This window comes from Pongo abelii, chromosome 1, assembly GCF_028885655.2.
Source record: "Pongo abelii isolate AG06213 chromosome 1, NHGRI_mPonAbe1-v2.0_pri, whole genome shotgun sequence".
NCBI lineage: Eukaryota > Metazoa > Chordata > Mammalia > Primates > Hominidae > Pongo > Pongo abelii.
The window spans coordinates 3,982,162-4,003,242 of NC_071985.2; the positions used below are offsets into that span (position 1 = coordinate 3,982,162).

Genomic DNA, 21,081 nt, shown 5'->3' on the forward strand with positions numbered 1-21,081 from the left:
CCCTAGAGCTCTTAGATGCCATTTGGTCTGTGAAAGGGAGATTTGGCGGTGTTAGAGGCCAAAGGTTCTACGCTCTCTGCTGAATAAGAGGCGCGGTCCTCTGATCAGAACAGAAGGACCAGGGGTGGCGCGGCCTTGCTGAAGAGTTGTAAAGATTCACTTAGTGTTTATTAAGGGAAGTCAGTGTTGGGTGCGGTGTGCAGTCCCATCGTGCCCGGGCCAGTGACCCCACCCCATCCCCCACTTCCCTCCTTTCCGCTTTCTGGGTGCAGAGTCTTCATTTCTGCCCCTGTGCTCGGCTCTCACGCCTGCCCACTCGAACTCGCTCCTGCCTCACTGCTCTCAGGAGGGACTCCTTGATGTAGCCATATGTGCGGGTGACATCATCAGGAAACCACAAGTGCAGCGTTTCTTTGGAATTGGATTACAACTGTTTGAAAATAGTTCTAGTTCCCATGTCACATGAATTCTTTTTTGTTTCTTTTTTGTTTTGTTTGTGTTGAGACAGAGTTTCACTCTTGCCACCCAGGCTGGAGTGCGGTGGCGCAATCTTGGCTCACTGCAACCTCCACCTCCTGGGTTCCAGCGATTCTCCTGCCTCAGCCTCCCGAGTAGCTGGGATTACAGCCACCCGCCACCACACCCAGCTAATTTTTGTATTTTTAGTAGAGACGGGGTTTCACCCTGTTGGCCAGTCTGGTCTCAAACACCTCAGGTGATCCTCCAGCCTCAGCCTCCCAAAATGCTGAGATTACAGGAGTGAACCACCGCACCCGGCCGCCATAGCATACGAATTCTTAATTCCTAGATCAAGAAAATCTTGAAATTATCTGGTTAATCCTGGTTATTCCTGTAGAAATTTCCCCAACTTTCTACCTAGCTTACAAATCCAAATTTATTGGTAACCAATTCATATCGATGAATGACAAAATTTAAAATGGAAGAAACATAGATATAACAAGGTGCAAGTTTGAGTTGTGTGAACATTTTTCTTATTTTTAAATATACACTATTTTAAATATACAATTTAAATATATTAAATTTTGAAATATATTTAAATGGTTGTAAATGTTAATTATTTAACATAGGGAAGAGTTATATTCAGAATTATTATGGAATTCATAGTGTACTGTTATCATGTATCTAAATAATTATTCTAAATCATCTTTTTCCTTATAACTCTATGATATTTGAAACCTGTTTATCAGTCCATGATAGCTTCATTAAATCAAGTCCAAACACTTCACTTCCTCCCAGAGAGATTCACTGTGACAGAAATAGCAGTGTAACTGCTAATGCAAACACTGTAAATCACCAGAAACTAATAAGGTAAGAAGAATGTTACCAAGTGTGGTTTGGCTAGCACACAAGCCAAAGGGAGGCTTATACGTCTCATAAGGGACACAGGCAATTTTAAGGCCCACCTGTGACACACACACACTTATGAAAGTAAAATGCATGTTTCTGTTTGTTTTCCAGAGACAGGGTCTTGCTCTGTTGTCCAGGCTGGAGTGCAATACTGCAGCCTTGAACTCCTGGGCTCAAGTGATCCTCCTGCCTTGGCCTCCTCAGTAGCTGGGACTACAGGCATGTGCCACCATACCCAGCTAATTTTTAAAAAATTTTTGTAGAGATGGGGTCTCACTTTGTTGCCCAGGCGTCTCTCAAACTCCTGGCCTCAAGTCAACTTCCTGCCTTGGCCTCCCAAAGTGTTAGGATTATGGCTGTGAGCCAGAGCATCCAGCCAAAAATGCATGTTTTCAAGAGAAATCAAGAAATATTTTGCTTGAAAAATTAAAGAAAAGAAGCAAACTGCTGTGCCTTTTCTGAGCAAACAGTATTTCAAAGAAGCCAAATAGTTGATGGCAGAATATTATCTTGGGTTTTTTTTGTTTGTTTGTTGTTTTTTGTTTTTTTGTTTTGAGATGGGGTCTTGCTCTGTGGCCCAGGCTGGAGCGCAGTGGTGTGATGATGGCTCACAGCAACCTCCATGTTCCGGGCTCAGGTTACACTCCCTGAGCCCTGAGCCCCCTGAGTAGCTGGGACTACAGGCACACACCACCATGCCTGGCTAATTATTCTATTTTTAGTAGAAATGGGCTTTCTCCATGTTGCCCAGGCTGGTCTTCAGAAAATTATCTTTAATAGAGGAATTCCACTGCATAGATGAAGAAGGAATGATAGAATCTTTTTTTAAAAAAAAAAAATCACCATTTTGCAACTCCTACTAAAATAATGTTAATGGCAACCATTAGGTGACAGGTTGATGGAGAGCTTCATACAGCCTAGATCAGGCTGACAGCTACTGAGTCTGAGGAGTGACAAAAAGAGACAATCCAGACATTATGTTACCTCCTGAAGGAAGGCAATAAAAATTCACCACTTCCAATGAAGTTGATTTGCAAGAAAAGAAAAAACAAAAACAAAACTGACCTTGACGTTGATCAAGCCGCTAGATATAAAAATTGGTCTATGGGAAATACAGGGAATAGAGGGACTTGTTAAACACAACCACAGAAATGCAATCAGACAAGTCCAACATGTGGACAATTCTACAGGACCAAAGACCAGGCTCTTCAACAAATGAAAGACAAGAACAAAAGGGGAGGGGAATGTTAAAGATTTAAAGACACATCAACCAAATGCAACACGAGGACCTTGTTTGGATCCTGATTGGAATAAACCAATGGTAAAAGTATATTTATGAGACAAGAGCAGAAATTTGAAAATATTGCATATCAGATATTACAGAATTATTGTTAGCTTTTTAAGATATGATCATGGTTTAATGGTTGTGTGGGGAAAAGGGGAAGGAGGTCCTTATCTCTACCTTATTTGGTAAAGATAACATCAAAGCATTTATAGATGAAATGATGTGATGTCTAGAATTTGTTTTGAAATAACCAGCAGGGGTGAGGATGGAGGTGAGGGAAACTGTTGAGGCAGAATAGGTGAAGCAAGATTGGCCATATGTTAATGGCAATGCCTAATAAATACATGGGGGTCCATTTAGCCTATTCCTTTTTTTTTTTTTTTTTTTTTTTTTGCGACGGAGTCTCGCTCTGTCTCCCAGGCTGGAGTGCAGTGGCGCAATCTCCGCTCACTGGAATCTCCGCCTCCCAGGTTCAAGTGATTCTCCTGCCTCAGCTGCCCGAGGAGCTGGGATTACAAGCATGCGCCACCACACCCGGCTGATCTCTGTATTTTTAGTAGAGACGAGGTTTTGCCATGTTGGTCACGCTGTTCTCAAACTCCTAACCTCAGGTGATCTGCCCACCTGGGCCTCCCAAGGTGCTAGGATTACAGGCCTGAGCCACCACACCTGGCCCATTTATCTTATTCTTTAAGGATTAACATTTCTTAATAGAAAGTCCTTTTTTAATCACCTATGCTGGTGATCAGTGTCTTGCAAAACCAGCTGCACAATAACTTAAGTTTGGTTGTGCTCCATCCACAGGCTCTTCTCCTATATCCCCACATCCCCATCAAAGTAAGTACCTCTTCTTATTTCCACTGTCCCAGAAAAGAAAGTTTGAACCAATCAGTCATTGCCGCTGGCTCTGCGTATTCAGTCTGCAACTTCCCCGCCTCTTTTTACTCTGTCTTATCCCTAAGCCCACTCTCCCTTCTTAGGATCATGTTTACAGATTTTAGACCGAGAATGGGCCTTCTTTTGTCATCACCTTCTCACCAGTTTCCAGCCATAGCCCCCTCCACAAGCAGCCACTCTTCCTCTCCCCACCTTTTTTTTTAGTGGATCCAGTGCCTGGTACTAGGAAGCTCTGAGTCAAGCAGTACTTCCCGGACCACCTTGCTCTGGTCCCCCTCCTGACCATAGAGGACCACCTCTGATCCTCCTCAGCCTCACAGGGTGGAGGACTGAAATAAACAATGCTCGACCTCTCTAGTCTCCCCTTCTGACCATAGAGGACCATCTCTGATCCTCCTCAGCCTCACAGGGTGGAGGACTGAAATAAACAATGCTCGACCTCTCTAGTCTCCCCTTCTGACCATAGAGGACCATCTCTGATCCTCCTCAGCCTCACAGGGTGGAGGACTGAAATAAACAATGCTCGACCTCTCTAGTCTCCCCTTCTGACCATAGAGGACCATCTCTGATCCTCCTCAGCCTCACAGGGTGGAGGACTGAAATAAACAATGCTCGACCTCTCTAGTCTCCCCTCCTGACCATAGAGGACCACCTCTGATCCTCCTCAGCCTCACAGGGTGGAGGACTGAAATAAACAATGCTCGACCTCTCTAGTCTCCCCTTCTGACCATAGAGGACCACCTCTGATCCTCCTCAGCCTCACAGGGTGGAGAACTGAAATAAACAATGCTCGACCTCTCTAGTCTCCCCTCCTGACCATAGAGGACCATCTCTGATCCTCCTCAGCCTCACAGGGTGGAGGACTGAAATAAACAATGCTTGGCCTCTCCCACTGGTTACTTGTTCTTCCCCTTATGAGGAAGACATCTGATTGGATGTGTGAAGCTTTGCTTTTACCACATTTTATCACTTTTCGAAAGTCTGTATTGGACCTGCCTTCTACTCTGTTTTGTATGTTTTTTGTTCTACCAACAAATGGGAATTTAAGGCAAATCTATAAGTACTCCTGCCACTGGGATTTAAAAGTGGCCAGGTGCAGTGGCTCATGCCTGTAATCCCAGCAGTTTGGGAGGCCAAGGCGGGTGGATCACTTGAGGTCAGGAGTTTGAGACCAGTCTGGCCATCATGGCGAAACCCCATCTCTACTAAAAATACAAAAACTAGCCAGGAGTGGTAGTGCATGCCTGGAGTCCCAACTACTCGGGAGGCTGAGGCAGGAGGATCACTTGAACCTAAGAGGTGGAGGCTGCAGTGAGCTGAGATCACATCACTCCACTCCAGCCTGGGTGACAGAATGAGACTCCATCTCAAAAATAAATAAATAAACAAATAAATAAAGTTCCTAATGACACTGATTATTACAATGGATTCAGAGGTTCTGTACACATCGTTTTCCCCACAGATGAATCCTGTCTTGATTTGAGAACTAGTAGGACCAGTTCGGCCTCAGGCTCCAGACGCATTCTCCAATCTAGCTTGTAGAATCAGGAGATATTAGGCTGCTCATAAAGTGTCCCAGAGATTTCTGTGGTCTCCATTTAACCAGTGAGTTGTGTGTCTGTGCACTATTGTGTAGAAGCATGGTGCAAAAACAAGTAAAATGATCTGTAAATCTCTAACACAAACCAAACTTTTCCTCTACTTATTCCCTAATAACACATCATTAGCAAAGGCCCACTGTTGGCCCTGATCTCGTGTCACAAAAGATTGATAACATCATTGGAAACCAATAGGTACAAGATGAACCTAAATCGTCTTATGCCATATATCCAGGAAGCTTTTAGAATCCAACCTGAAGCAGCTCCCACTATTCAAAAATGGGATACTGTGAACATCAATAAGAATAACGATGACAATGGATTGAAATATACCAAATATTCATGACTTTATAATAATACTAAAAAGCAAAAAATACTTTTTTAATTTTGAATTTTAAAATTTAATTTTAAATTTTAAATTTTAAAATTTAATTTTTAATTTTAAATTTTAAAAAATAATTTTAAAAACTACTTGGTTGTTGTTAAGGAATATTGAGAAACCAACTCATTATTTTGAAAACTGATAAAGGAAAATACTTATAAATCAAGGAAATACTAGTAAATGAAGAATGATAGAATTAGATTATCACCATTTTGCAGTCCCTAATGTATTAATATAGACCTAGTGTTCATCAACAATAGTACTGACGTCATAGAGAGACAATCAGATATCATGTACTTCCTGATAGAAGGATACAACACCTGTAAAGTAATCTGGTCCTGCCAAATCAAACCTGAATTTGCTCTAGATCCAATTGCTAATTTATCAAGTAGAGAAGACAGACAAATACATTAATTATATATACCATGATGACGCAACCAGCAAAACCAGGATGTGGAAAATTCTACAGGACAAACAAGTTGGTTCCTCCAATAATTAAACTGCAAGGATAAAAGAAAGGTTGGGAGTAAAAACTACACATTAAAAGAAACTTTAAAAACATATTAGCCAGGCCAGGCGCGGTGGCTCATGCCTGTAATCCCAGCGCTTTGGGAGGCCGAGGCAGGTGGATCACCTGAGGTCAGGAGTTCGAGACCAGCCTGGCCAACATGGTGAAACCCCATCTCTGCTAAAAATACAAAAATTAGTCAGGTGTGGTGGTGGGTGCCTGTAATTCCAGCGACCTGGGAGGCTGAGGCAGGAGAATCGCTGGAATCCGGGAGGCGGAGGTTGCAGTAAGCCAAGATTGCGCCATTGCACTCCAGCCTGGGTGACAGAGCAAAATTCCATCTCAAAAAACAAACAAACAAAAAACCCATGTTAGCCAATCACAACATTCACAGTTTGAATCTTGACTCCTAATTCAAACTGTGAAGTATTTTTTATTATTATTATTATTTATTTTGTTGAGACAGGGTCTCACTCTATTGCCCAGGCTGGAGTGAAGTAGACCGATCACTGTTCATTGCAGCCTCGACCTCCCAAGGATCAGGTGATCCTCCTGACTCAGCCCCCTGAGTAGCTGGGACTACAGGCGTGCACCACCACACCTGGCTAATTTTTGTATTTTTGGTAGAGACAGGGTTTCACCATGTTGCCCAGGCTGGTCTCGAACTCCTGAGCTGAGGCAATCCACCAGCCTCAGCCTCCCAAAGTGCTGAGATTACAGGCATGAGCCACTGTGCCAGGCCTCTGTACAGTATTTTTTTAAGTCATTTATTCATTTATGGGAAAACTGATCTTTTCAACACTGGATATATGATAACATTAAACAATTATTATTATTATTATTATTACTACTTTTGAGATGGAGTCTCACTCTGTCGCCCAGGCTGGAGTGCAGTGGCATGATCTCGGCTCACTGCAACCTCCGCCTCCAGAGTTCAAGCAATTCTCCTGTCTCAGCATCCCGAGTAGCTGGGACCACAGGCGTACGCCACTACGCCCAGCTAATTTTTGTATTTTTAGTAGAGACTGGGTTTCACCATATTGGTCAGGCTGGTCTCGAACTCCTGACCTCAGGTGATCCACCCGCCTCGGCCTCCCAAAGTGCTGGGATTACAGGCGTGAGCCACTGTGCCCGGCCAAATCATTATTACTTTAAAGGGATGATTATAGTATTATAGGTAATTTTTAAGAGCCTTTATCTTTTAAGTATCTTTTAAATATACCTACTGAAAAAATTTATCAATAAAGTAAAATAATGCCTTACATTTGCTTCAAAATTATGAGGGAGGTGACCTCTGGAGATGGGGACAGGATTGGCCTCGAGCTGATGGCCGGCAGGGAGGGTGATGTTACATGGAGATACACTGTACCGTTGTCTACTAACTCTCTATAGTAAAACATTTTACAAAAACATGTGTATTATAGCTTAAAAATGGGAGATTCCTCTCTGCCTGGCAGGATGATTTATGGAGTTACTATTTTTTGTTTTGTTCTTTCTGCTGTTAAAAGAGAAAAAAATAAGTCGTCCTTCCTCACATCCTCTTCTCACCACCCCCTCAAACGATCAGCGTGTGCTTTGAGTCCCAGAGAACTGGGGCTTCACTTGCAAACAGGGCAGAATTAATACGCCTTTGTTTTCAGAAAGGCTTTGCATGAACAAACAGCTCAACTGTCTGGAGAGAGCAGGTAGGGTCTCTGGGCCGGGAATGGGAAGGCTGTTGACAGGGCCTGTGGCCTGTGGCCTGGTGTCGGGGCAGGGCGGGGCTGCGTCCCAGCATCAGAAGCGTGGGCAGGGCTGGTGGCTGTGCTGTTGGTTGGCAGGCAAACCGGAGGGAAGAACTTCCCTTGTCCTAGGGTCTGGCTGTCACTCAGCTTTCTCTCCTCTAGTCTCACTATGGGCTTTTGCCAAACGTCATGTCAATATAGTCCCTTTAACAATCTGTTGAGAAAGCCCCCCCTTGAGAGAACTGCTCAACCTTCTCACTGGTTTCCTCACAAGGGTCATTCCAGTTTCCGGAGCAGTGGACTGGGGAGGGGACAGGGCTGCTCAGGCGATGATGTAGGAGATGGAGCCAGTTTTGGTGTTCAACAATTGTCATGTTCTTGGTCCGTATTGTTAGGTTTCAGAGGTACTACATAAACCCCCAGGCCTCCTCTTATTATGACTGGCTGGTAAGGGACTGGAGTCACACTTGATTTAGAAAAAATGAAATGGTGTTTCTGGGACAAGGTTGTGATGGTTGCATTTCACACCTGAGAATCACATATTGCCCGTTAATTCTTTTCTGATAGTTTAAAATTAAGAACCCCCAATGTCCCTGCAGTTACCTTTAAGCACACCATTTTTGTGAAGGGCTTACTTTCGACAGCCGCCACACTGGCTCAGCTGGATCGAACTCCGTTCGTTGGTAATGCAGCCAGAACAATGGCAGTCAGGCCCGGCCTTGACCCCCGGCCTCCCCACTCAGAGAAGAATGGTCCTCAGGACTGAAGGTCACAAGAATTTCAGAGACACTGAGAAACCACAGGAGCAGGACAGTTCACGCGGAATGTGATGAGAAGGGATATTCGTAGATTTCACAAGCAACTGAGAAACATGGCACTACCACTGAGTTGCACACAAAATACACGCAGTATTTTCTAGTCTATGTGAGTCCAGCTTGCCTCAGGGACTCTGAAGGACACTGAAAAGAAACAACTGGGTGATGGAGGCCCTGGGGACACAGGATGGGGGACGGAATAGGACCTGGGATTGCCCTGATATTATGTTTGCCTTGTATCTTTTGCTGATCTTTCTCCTTCACTAACTTTGGGTTGCCCGCAGGTTCAGCCCTCGGAGCCCTTCTCTTCCCTACTCACCCTCCCTCCTTAGGTGATCCCATCCAGCCCCGCGGCTTTAAACATCTTCTGTGCACTGACCACTCCAACCCCAGGCTCTCTGGAGCTCCAGACTTATATGGACAGCCTGGATGTCTGGTTGGCTTCTCAGTGGGAACATGTCTCAAACCACACTCTTGATCTTCCCCCTAAACCTTAACAAATAGTATATAGTTGCTGAGACCTAAACCTTGTGATCATTCTTGATGTCTTTTTCTCTACTTCCATCCCATCCACTGGGAAATCCTGTTGCTTCTACCTTCCAAACAGATCCCAAATCCAACCACCTTTCACTATCCACCATTATCTCCCCGGCCTGAGACGTCATCGCCCTTGTAATGTCCCCTAACCGGCTCAGCACCATTCGATGGCATCGCTTCTTCTCTTCACATTGAGCTCCAAACCCTTCCCTGGCCCACAAGGTCCTTCACGCTTGGGGACCTGCCCACCTCTCCGTCCTCATCGGCTTCTCTCTCTTCACTCAGGCTACCAAGGCCTGCGGCGCTCCTTGCTGATCCTGCTGGCTGCCAAACACGGGGTGCTTGATGTTCCTCTACAAGGAATGCCCTTTCCCCACGCCCTTTCATTTCCTTCAGGCCACTGCTCAGGACTCCCTCCTTAGAGGGGACTTCCGTGTCATTCTAGATAGGACAGTACCCCATCACTCTCACCCCTTATCCTGCTTCATTTTTCTTCATAGTGTTAATCCCGACATGACATGTGTTTATTGATGTATTATCTGTCTCCTACTGTCAACCTCACAGCCAGAATTCAAGTTCCTTAAGGACAGGGACTTTGTTTTGTTTGCTAGCACTGTTTCTTTTCTTTTTTTTTTTTTTTTTTGAGATGGAATCTTGCTTTGTCTCCCAGGCTGGAGTACAGTGGCACAGTCTCAGCTTACTGCAGCCTCTGCCTCCTGGGTTGAAGCAATTCTCCTGCCTCAGCCTTCCAAGTAGCTGGGACTACAGGCGCCCGCCACCATGCCCAGCTAATTTTTGCATTTTTAGTAGAGATGGGGTTTTGCCATGTTGCCCAAGCTGGTCTCGAACTCCTGACCTCAAGTGATCCAGCCGCCTTGGCCTCCCAAAGTGCTAGGATTACAGGCGTGAGCTACCACACCTGACCAGTTTACTAGAACTGTTTCTAGCACAGAATATCACTAATTCAATATTTTACTCAATGAATGAAGTTAAAATGACATGTACACCCTTTCCATGAAGTCCCTGAGGTCACAAGTTTAGGAAAATGGACTTCCCTACCCCTGGACATCCTATAAATACCTGTACCCAACCTCGTTATATAATTGAAGATATTTACTATATGGAGAAAATATTTATATTCATTCATTCAGCAGATATTTATTGAACACTTTGTAATAATAGATACCACTTACTAAGCCCTGTGTGCAGACAGCCCATCATGCTCAGAGGAATCCTACAAGGTAGCTATGATTTCTATGATTTCTGTCACTCTGGGCAACAGAGGACAGACACATCACGTGACTTTCTCCAGGTCACATATCCTACACCTGGCACAGCTGAAATTCAGCACTCTTTTCCCTAAGCCATGCTATTAAAAAGCTACTTCAGCATTAGCCTCAAGCCATCTCGTTCTAGAACATTCTCACCCCCCAGTATTGGCAGCAGAATTGCCAATGTGAGCACATAAAACATTTGCAGTTCATCTTGTCACTTCCTCTATGAAGTCCTCTGTGAGTCCCCCCGGCAGAGCCAGCTGCTGTCATTGACCCCAATGCACATTGCTAACATTGCTGAACAACTCTTGCTCAGTGTCATTATTGGTCTTCCTGTCTCTCCCATAAGGCGGAAATCTCTCAAGGACAAGGGCTGCGTCTCATACTCATTTTGGCATCTCTGGTGCCCAGCACAGTGTCTGGCACATGGTGGGAATTCAATGAATGCTGACTGAATGAGCAAATGAATTACATTAGGAAACACTGTCACAGCCTAAGAAGCTGGCATTTTGGTGTGAGCGCGGGCGGCCAGTTGGCCCCTCGTCTTGCCTGTGTTGGTCATTCTTCACTTCTTTTGCAGGCTTATTTCCCCAGTTCCTATTTTGTTGCTTGAATATTTGTGACATTTCCTGCTAAGTCTTCTGTGCAATAGTAGCTCATTCTAATTGCCTCCTGCAAATAATATTTGTTCTGAAAGAAACTGTGTCTCTGGAATTCAGACTCTGTCTGTCATGTTGTGCTTTGTGGGCTCCATTTCATAGCAGCCGAGGGGTTTGTTGTTTCTATCTGAAGAAACAATCTGTGAGGCTCCAATCTGGTGCTTCCTGGAGCTAATCCAATTGAATCGTTCAGTACATTGCTGTGGGCCTTTAGAAAGCTCCAGTTATCAATGGAATGCAAATTTTTAAAAGATCAATGAGATACTATTTTTCCCTATCTAATTGCAAAATAAAAAGCAAAAATATGCTGAGGAGGGTTTAGAATATGGGAACAATCTTTCTGCAGGACAGATTGAAAACACATTAGCAAAAGACTTAAAAATAGGTCCCCATCACTTTAAAGGTGACCCAACAGTTCTGCTTTTCGGAATGTATTCTAAGCAAATAATTAAATTAAGATTTAACTATTAGGATGTTGATCATAATTTATTATAATAGTGAAAACTGAAAATTATTTAAATTACTAAGAATGAGGAACTAATTAAATAGGCCAGGTGTGGTGGCTCGAATCCCAGTACTTTGGGAGGCCGAGGTGGGAGGACTGCTTGAGGCCAGGAGTTTGAGGCTGGGGTGAGCTATGATGGTGCCTCTGCACTCCAGCCGGGGTGACGCAGGGAGACCTGTCTCTAAATTAATTAATTAATTAAAGTATCTCCAAACAATTAGATACTATCCAGTCACTCAAAGTTTTGTTTTAGGTGAGTATGCACTATCATGGAAATATTGTTCATTACATATTCATTTAAAATAGCAGATTACATAATAGCATATATGGTCTGATCCTGTAGTATTGTCGTGTTTATTATTTATTTATTTCTCTTCCCCAGTAGTACCCTGATTTCTTACCAGAGTATTTTCTCCCTCCAGTGGGGTGTAGCTGGTGGTTGGAGGATTCCTGCCTTGCACATGGCTGCCTAGAAGCAAGGTCCCCCTTACCTGCCCAGGCCAGACAGCTCAGCTCAGTGGGCTGTGTCTTGCAGGCCTTGAACCTGAACCAGTGCAAAGCCATCCCCTGCAGCAGCGGCCCTGGACGGGCTGTTCCGGTTGTATGATGTTTGCTATCCTCTTGCACCATGCTTCTTTGCCCTCAGATGCCCCCTTGGCTCCTGTTAGCCTGAGCCTGGTGCCCCAGTCTCCAGTAGGCTCTGTGAGCACCCTTTCCTCAGCCCAGGTGCCTTCCAGTGAGTCCTGCTTTCTGTGCTTATGGTTAAGGACCCTAACTGATAGGTTCCACAGTGATATTTTAAAGAAGTTCTATAGAGAGACACATCCTTGGAAAAAGCTTTCAGAAGAGATGAAGCAAAGCATTAGTAATGGTGGTTAACTTTTGTGGAATTAAGGGGTTTTCCTCTTCTTTTTTGTTTACTGGCATTTGCCAATTTCTTTTTATTGCTTGGGAGCCACTCTAGTAATTTTTAGAGTATTTTACACTTTACATTGTTTTTCCAAAAGAGCCTTTCCTGGGAAGATTCTCTAACATAGCCATCTCACAGTGAGGTGCCCCTGCAGGGAATGCAAGATAACTCCTCAGGGTGCAGGAAGAAAACCAGGATTTGTTTTAATTTATATTTATGTTCTGTGTTAGAGTTAAATCTCACTGACGTCTTCCCGGGGTCCATACAGCAGAAATGCATGTATCAGGAATGCACGTATCAGGAATGCACGTATCAGGAAGGCAGGCGGCCGTCCTGAAGGCAGCTCGGGGAGCCTTCGCTCATGTATTCATTCCACCTTGCTTATTTCTGTGCAATCACTAACCGTACAGGTGGCCAACTGAGTGAAGGATTTGCAGATGTTATTTGGTTTTAATGACACCAGCCCTCAAAAATTGATAAGAGGCTTAAAAAGTTTCCTAAAAAGTAACCTTGAATTGAAGATAATCCCAACACCCAAGCACAGGGGAGTTTCCCGAGAATGGTGGGGCCGACAATTCCACCAGGATGAGCTCTTCATCATGTTGTGTAAGAACAAAGACAGGCTAATCAGATTTGATAAAGAAGAACGAAGAAAACTTGATAAAACATTATCAAGACTAGTTGGAAAACAGACTTACCTCTATTCTCATTAACAATGAGCTTTGCCTAAGTGCGGATCATGCCTTGAGTTAGCAACCAGGAATGGTTACCAGCCAGCAAGACAGTTTAAAACTAGGCATTCAGAGCATGGAAACACATCTTGACATGTTTAAAAGCTATATTTACAGTCATGCAATGTTCAGCTATACTTCAGTACATTTCCTAAGTTTGGTGATAAAGGCTTAGAAGCCTCTTTTGAGATTTCTTACTAATAGCTGAAAACTTCATGCGGGGGCAGGGGGTGGGCAGCAAGATATATTTGGCATTTTGACCTGCCACACATATAAAACCATGTCCCGATTTTCATAGTGTGCTATTTTATCTTATCTCCTTCTCCACAGAACTAGGTTTGGCCTCAATTTTTCAACTTGTGATTTTTCTTTTCTTTTTCTTTTTTTTTTTTTTTTTTTTTTTGTGAGATGGAGTCTTGCTCTGTCGCCCAGGCTGGAGTGCAGTGGCACAATCTTGGCTCACTGCAACCTCTGTCTCCCGGGTTCAAGCAATTCTCCTGCCTCAGCCTCCGGAGTAGCTGGGATTATAAGTGCGCCACCACGCCTGGCTAATTTTTGTACTTTTGTGGAGACGGGGTTTCACCATGTTGCCCGGGCTGGTCTCATACTCCTGACCTTAAGTGAACGGCTCACCTCGGCCTCCCAAAGTGCTGGTATTACAGGCATGAGCCACTGTGCTTGGCCTGATTTTTCTTTTTTAAGAAAAATAACAGTTTTTTCAAATGATTAAGAGTGTTTTCTCCACTAGATGAGGTAAATAATTCCTGCTGCTCTAAAAGTACCATGACTGATAGCACATTTTTAAAAGAAGAAGAAAAAAAGAAACCTCTTAAGGCCTCCTATTTTCACATTCTAGAAATAAACTTAACGCCTTATAATTAATAGCACCATGACAGCAAACCTTGGGCATCGCCCCATCAGCAGCCCAGGTGTGCGCACATTCTCTCCAATTAATTTTCTATTATCTACCTACTTCCCCACCGCCCTGTCCACACCCAGGCAGCAGATCTCCATCCCTGCCCCTCCCTCTCTCTTTTTCTCTCTCCCTCTCTCTTTTTCTCTCTCCCTCTCTCTTTTTCTCTCTCCCTCTCTGCCTAGCTGGCTTTCTGTAAATAATAATTTGTGTCATAGCTTACAGCTTTTTAAACATTTTCACTTTTATTATTTCATTTAATCTTCACATCAGCCCTGAAAAGTGTTTTTTCCACTTTACAAATTAAGATGCAGAAGCTCAGCAATATTTTTTTATTTTTTTGAGACAAGGTCTCTCTCTGTCACCCAGGGTGAGTGCAGTGGTGCAATCATGGCTCACTGCAGCCTCGACCGCCGGGAAAGCTCAGCAATATTAAATGTCTGGGCCAATTATGTAATCAGTAAGCAGCAGAGCCTAACTCTAAATCCCACACTTTCATTCAATATCAGAGCCCCAGGTAATGCTTTTTACACACAAGCGTGCATAAGAATCCCCTGAGAATGTTAAAAATATAAGTTTCCTGGACCCTACCTCCAGATATTCTGTTTCAGGGGTCTGGAATGGGGCACACCCCCCATTTCTAACACCCTCCTTCCAGACGCTCCTGAAGCAGATGATTGGCAACCACGCTTTCAGAAATAGGCAGGCCTAGGAGGCAGCCACCATGCCTAGGATGAAGGGAGCATACGTGACCATGAGGCTCTCTGTTTATTTAAGCAGCCCAGGAGGGTAAGGTAGTAACACAGATCTTCAAGGAACTGCCTATATAAACAGGGTACTTTCTTATATGGAAGGATTTAGAAAAGCGAAAGGAAGGAAGACGGGAAGCTAGGAGAGAAAGATCTAAACACATTCCATCCCACAGAAAATACTCCTGCCCTTAACGAACAGTCGTAATCCCAACTAGCCTGCTATCTTGGACTCTTTTTTGTGTCTCTTAGGCATTTGGTACTTAGACACTGGGTGACTTCAAGGGGGACTAAATCTCTGCACCGCTTCTCAGGAGGGAGAGGGACTAGAGCTGGGTTCTCTGTTTTACAGACACAGGTGCACAGGAGGTGAAGCGCCTGATCCAGAGTGAGTCACACATGAAGCTGGGATCAGAGCGCAAGATCGCCAGACTCTCAGGCCTGTGTGTCGGGCCCTGAGTCATGCACCTTCCCCAGCAGTGTGAGAACAGAGATGGCTTTCCACAGGGCCCGGCCAGGCTGTGGGGTATGGCAGGCTCTGCAGAAGCCAGGAGTCATGAGGGTAAGCAAACTTCCTGCACAAGAGACCAAGCACTCTCCTAGTCGGGAAATGGCATATGGTGACTTACATCAGATGCTGCGGGCGAGGTTGGTGAGCTGAAGAGGCAAAATACACATTGAAGTGATTTGAGTGTAAAGAAAAATGTTCCCTTTGCAAACAAGGTACGTTTATTCTGCAACTTAGGAGATAAAATGAGATTTCTGTGGGGAGTCTATGTTGTGCTTTCTGGTGGCCTTAAAAGAAACAGACAAATTTGTGCTAAAGATAAAAATGAATTACATTCCATAAAGCCAACTCTATGATACTAAACAGAGAGGACTGCCTTGAGACAAGATGTGAAGTTGAACATCAGTCCGAACTTTTGAAAGAATCCTCGAAGGTGGGGCCTGGGGAGGTACGCAATCTCGACGCAACCTTCCTCTACTGCCTTCTGTGCACGAGAGCGTCTCCTCGGAGAGAGAATATGATGTCATCACTTGACCATCAAGAGATTAGGGTTCATTCACCAGACTATACTTCTTTAATGGCTTACAGGACTTAACTCAGAGCCGTCTTGTATGCTCCAAACAAGTCCATGCCTGGGTTGACACATTAGGCACTAGCACACACTTCAATGCTGCATGTCCGTGCTGGCCCCTGCCACCGAATGACATGCCCCTGGGTATGCGTCCACCTTGAAGGGTATTTCATATCTCGGCCATCCTCCTTCCCCGCTGCAATGTGTTCCTATCATCAACAGCCTGTCTGTTGTGTTCTGAGGGTCACCACACTCCTTTCCTCCTCCATCTCGCCCTGTCCTGAAGGCACGTGGCTCATCCTCATCTCTGGCGGGTGATTGTAACATGCACGGCCAAGCCAGTGGCACATCAGGTCTCTGTTTGGATTTTACCCTGGGAAAATCTCAGGCAATCCCGGGGAAAAAAATGATCTTGGGAAACTAGAGAAGGAAGAAATGCCTTCCACTGTTACCACTGCTGGAATTATCTGTCAGAAAGCCTTCTAGAAGTGATGATTCCTCACCATCGTTTTTACTCACTATTTTTTGAATGGGATGACCACATATTAATCATCTAAACTGTAACATTTCTAAGAGTACAAAGGAGACCTATTAATAATTACACTGGGACAGGTATAGTCTGGAACTACCCCAGGCAAAGCAGGACAGACGGTCATCCTACTTCTCCAGGCCATGAGTAGGACAAAGACACGTAGGCCAGAGGCCCAGATGACCCCAGCTGACAAAAAAAAAACGTAAACAGAAATAAGCTTTATTCTTGTAAACCTCTGACACGTGGAAGTTTTGTTATCACAACATAACCTAGAAAAAGCTGATACAGCCACTTACTACTGTGTAACTTCTTGATTGTCACCTCTGTAAAATGGGGATAACTTAATAGCACCTGCACCGATGGGTGGATGTGAGGATGAAATGAGTTCTTGTACATCAAGCACTTAGGACAGTGCCTGCAACCCAGAGAACAGTCAACAAACGTCAGCCACTCTTACTATTTATTCACATAATAACACAGGAGAAGAAAAGAAACACTCTAAGAACACAGCGAAGCGAAATTTCCAGGGAAACATATTATCACTCAGGAATTATCACTCAGGCGGGAAAGACCACACCTTGCTACCAGCACCAGCCACTTGCCCTTTTAGGGCCCTGAGCCCTCTAACCCCCTCCCATCTGTTACCCACTCCTCCTAGCTGGAGTGGTCTTTCCCTAATGCGTTAGCCCCATGGACGCCATCAGAACTGCTTTCTCGCAGATTCCTCGGCCTTTGGTCCCTTCCACCTCACCCACATGACAAAACCTTAACCCTGGTACAACAATCTACCTTTTTCTTTTCTTTTTTGCTCCTGAGCACAAAATCTTCCAGGGTTTCTTGAAAATCCTTGCATGGGCTCTTTCTCAACTCTTCCTCCCATTTCCCACAAGAGATATTCCAAAATTACACCATTCTCTTGAAACTCTATAACCTACTACCTTCCTCTCCAAAAGGCAGTAGAGGCCATGAGGTAGGGACCACAAGCGTTGGTTCATTGTTCCTAAATCTCTTCATTGCTCTGGAAACTGGCCCCTCCCTTCACCTTCTCTGCGGGCTGTCAGCCCTTGGACTAGAAATGAACTTGCTACATCCGCCCATCTTCCAAAAATCACTCCCCGAGCCTGTTGTCCGTTTCCTTCTCTTCACTGCCGAATAACTTGTCCTCCAGGCTGCAACCTTCTCACATCCATTCCTTCCTCCATCCACTCAACTCCATACCCTGTTGCTTCCCCACATCTGCTCTGGGAGAGGCCCTCAATGAACTCTCCATTGCTAACACCAATGGACGTTTTTTCCGTCTTTAATTTCCCTCTCTTCTCCACTATGTCTGGCATGGCCACTGCCTCCTCCTTGCGATTCTCTCCGATCTTGGCATCCAAGATGCTTCTTTCCAGCTTTCCCACTTCTCAGGCTTCTCCTTCCCAGTCTCTTTTGTGGGCTCTTCTTCCTCTGCCTTCCCATAAATGCTGATATCCCCCATGGTTTTGTTCTAGACTTTCTTCTCTTTTCCTTTCAAGGCATTAATACTACTTACATGCTGAGAGCTCCAAAATCCAGGTCTCTAGCCAGATCTCCCTCCGATATCCAATTGATTATTGAATGTCACCCTTTGGGTGTCCCAAGGTGTCTGCACCCAACCTCATCATTTTGCTTACCAAAGCCCCACTTGCGCCTTGGACTTCTTATCTGAATGAATGGCACTTTTACCCATCGTCCGAGCCAGAAACCTGGGATTCATGCTTGACTTTTCCCAGTCTATCCCCTCCCACCAACCAAATAGCCTACAAACCGGTCTCACTTCTAGTCTTGACCTATCAAATGTATTTTCCATGCTGCTTACAAATGATCTTTCTCTGTGATCTTCAGAATAAAGTCCAAACTCTCACCCTGAAACTTTAACTCAGCACCTAACCCAATATTCTTAATGATACCGCTCCTGTTTACTGCTCCAATTTCACCTCTCATCATGACCCCCAAATCTCCCACATTCCAAACATACTGAGCTGCTTTCAGTTCCCAGGTGGTTCCACGTTTCATGACACCTCTAGGGTTTTTGGACTTGCTGCTCACCTGCTGAAATGCCCTGTGCCCTGCCACCCACTTACTAAACTACTCGTTTTAAAGTCAGGTGCTTCCTGTCCTGGGAAGCCTTCTCCGCTCACTAGCACCTTTCATCTTCCAGAAAGCTCCCTCCCTGCAAGGCTGAGTAGCTGCCTCTCTTCGGCACTTCCACGGTACCCTGAACATGCCCCTATCTGAAATGTGGCTGCTGACTGCCTTGCAGGCTTCCCTCACTAAACTGTGACCTGGATTCGTTAGGGACTCCGTTCCCAGCACATTATCTCATGGTACTCCTTCAGTGTTTCATGAATGATTGAACAGCGACAGTCTCTTGGGTAGCAGCTGCCTCTTTTGGGGGCAAGACTGCATGCCTGAGGAAGGCTCACAGCAACTCTAAATGTTTACATCTATGTAGATACACACATATAGTGGTAAAGCCATCTTTAAATAGAGACCCGTGTGTGTGTGTGTGTGTCTTGTTAAAAAAGAATATCTAAGTTTGGAAAACTGTTCACTTCCCTTTACCTTATCTTCCCCTTTGCTTGTAAGTTGCCATATAGTTTCTATCTTTCCATTGTGACTGCTTGTGCTTCATTCTGCTCTTTCAGGAGCTGTACATTTGCACACCATAACATTTCTCAGTATTCTTACTCAGTATTCAGGACAATGTTCCCATGACAGATATGCCGAGTGGGTGAGAATTCTAAAGACAAAGAGAGAAGTGCCACTACCTTACACTATCAACTTCCACTCAGCCTTCTTTTCTCTAGTTTCAGTGATCTCCAACCCTCTAGCTACTCCTTAAATGGTGACATGCCGGATCAGCAAATATAAATGTTTACACTAAGTTATTATCATCCCAAATGATATTTGTAATTGGCATTCATAAAAAATCAATTATTAATATTTATTTTGATAAATCTCCTTCCACACTTAGATTGATGAAGTGTTTGTTATTGTTTAAAAAAGAAGCCTTCATTACATTGCTATTCGTTTTCGAGTGGTGGTCATTCTGCCCCCTTAAGATCTTTAGATGCCAAACCTTGGGTCATTACATCATTTTCATTTTGTCAGCTTAATTAATTCGAAGGTAACCTGAGTTTTATTGTAGAAAATAAACAACATCCATTCTAATGTTAAAATGTTTTAAGAATAGTTTTTAAATAAATAGTAATTTATCATTCTGTAAGGCTAGACATACTAAATTTGTTTTAAAGTGCTATGATCATCTTTAAAAACAAAGTATCTTAAAATAGTTATGTCACAAGGTATTAAATATCACATATAGGAATCCTAAGATGTGAAATTAAGAAGAACAAGCAATTTCTAAAATTGTCTTTCAATTAGAAATTATATTTAGAACATTTAATTTTCATCTATCACCATCATTGTTATATAGTCCTTGTAATTAATTGAATTTGATTCTGGATCAATTGCAGCAGACAACATTTCTTCCATTTCCTCTTGAGAAAAAGGCTCACCTCAGAGAGACAAAAAGGAAAATTTATCATTTATGATCATCTGATTTTTTTCTTTCTCTTTCCACTAGCCAGCTTAATAGCCATGGAGCCCCACAAACTCCCACAATGCCACTAGTTACGCTCCCTGGAGCTGTAGAGCCAGAACATAACAACAGTCCAGAGGTTCAAAGAGAAGGCTATTGTACACCCTGGTAGATTCTGGGCTTCTTTTAGCCTGCAGATGTCATAGATCAAGCAACCTCTAGAACACGTCATTTCAGGCAAAACAGTAGGAAGACATACAGACATCATGAACAAGGTTATTTATTTAGATTAAAACTTTTGAAATTACCAGAGGATTAACTTGAAGCCCCAGTATTTGATTAAAGATGGAAGGAAAATAACCGAATGGTTAAAGCACAAGTCTGGATTCACATGCTGGCTGCCTCTTACTAGCTCTAAGATCTTGAGCAACTCACTTAACAGCTCCACACCTTAGTTTACCTGTCTATAAAATGGAGGTGATAATGATATTACCTATCACATAGGGTTGTCATGAGAATGAAACGTGTTGTGATTTGAATGGGACTTAGAACAGTACGTGGCATATAAGCAGCAACATGTAAGTGTTTGTTTAAAAAATTGTTCTGAGATCTTCCCTGCTGCGCAACACTGTCTGATGCAATACACATTCCTGGACACTTAGGGACTTCTATCTTGTATGAACTTGATTCAATGTGATTTATTTTGTTTATCATATGACATCCTCGGCTGTAGGAATGCATATTCTCAAACTAGTGTGTTTGATACTTTGTGGATATTATGATGAGTGTGCAAGTAACTTGAATCCATATTGTTATATAGCATAAATGTACTTAAAAACAATTTGTAGAATTCTGAGACTCTCAAAGCAGCAATTCTTAAGCACCTATTTTACCAAACTAGTCAACTGCTACTACACTTAGCTGCTGGGTCTGTTACATTAAATCATAACTTAGATTTGTATAGATTTACATCTTACATATTACTTCCAAACATATTGGTTCATATATGTGGAAGGTTTGTAATAATACTTGCTGGATGAATAATTGAAA

At 43.7% G+C, this 21,081-nt stretch overlaps 1 protein-coding gene across 8 annotated transcripts in view; it reads right to left on the reverse strand.

The window, feature by feature from the left end:
* EFCAB2 (EF-hand calcium binding domain 2) overlaps nt 1-21,081 on the reverse strand; it is a 162,253-nt gene that overhangs the window by 26,179 nt on the left and 114,993 nt on the right. For 2 of the 8 annotated variants that reach the window (XM_009246455.4, XM_063726701.1), the window contains one exon: nt 16,913-20,008. In XM_009246455.4, the coding sequence (XP_009244730.1) occupies nt 19,893-20,008 (116 nt within the window). In that variant the 3' untranslated portion in view covers nt 16,913-19,892. 8 annotated transcript variants of the gene reach the window in all.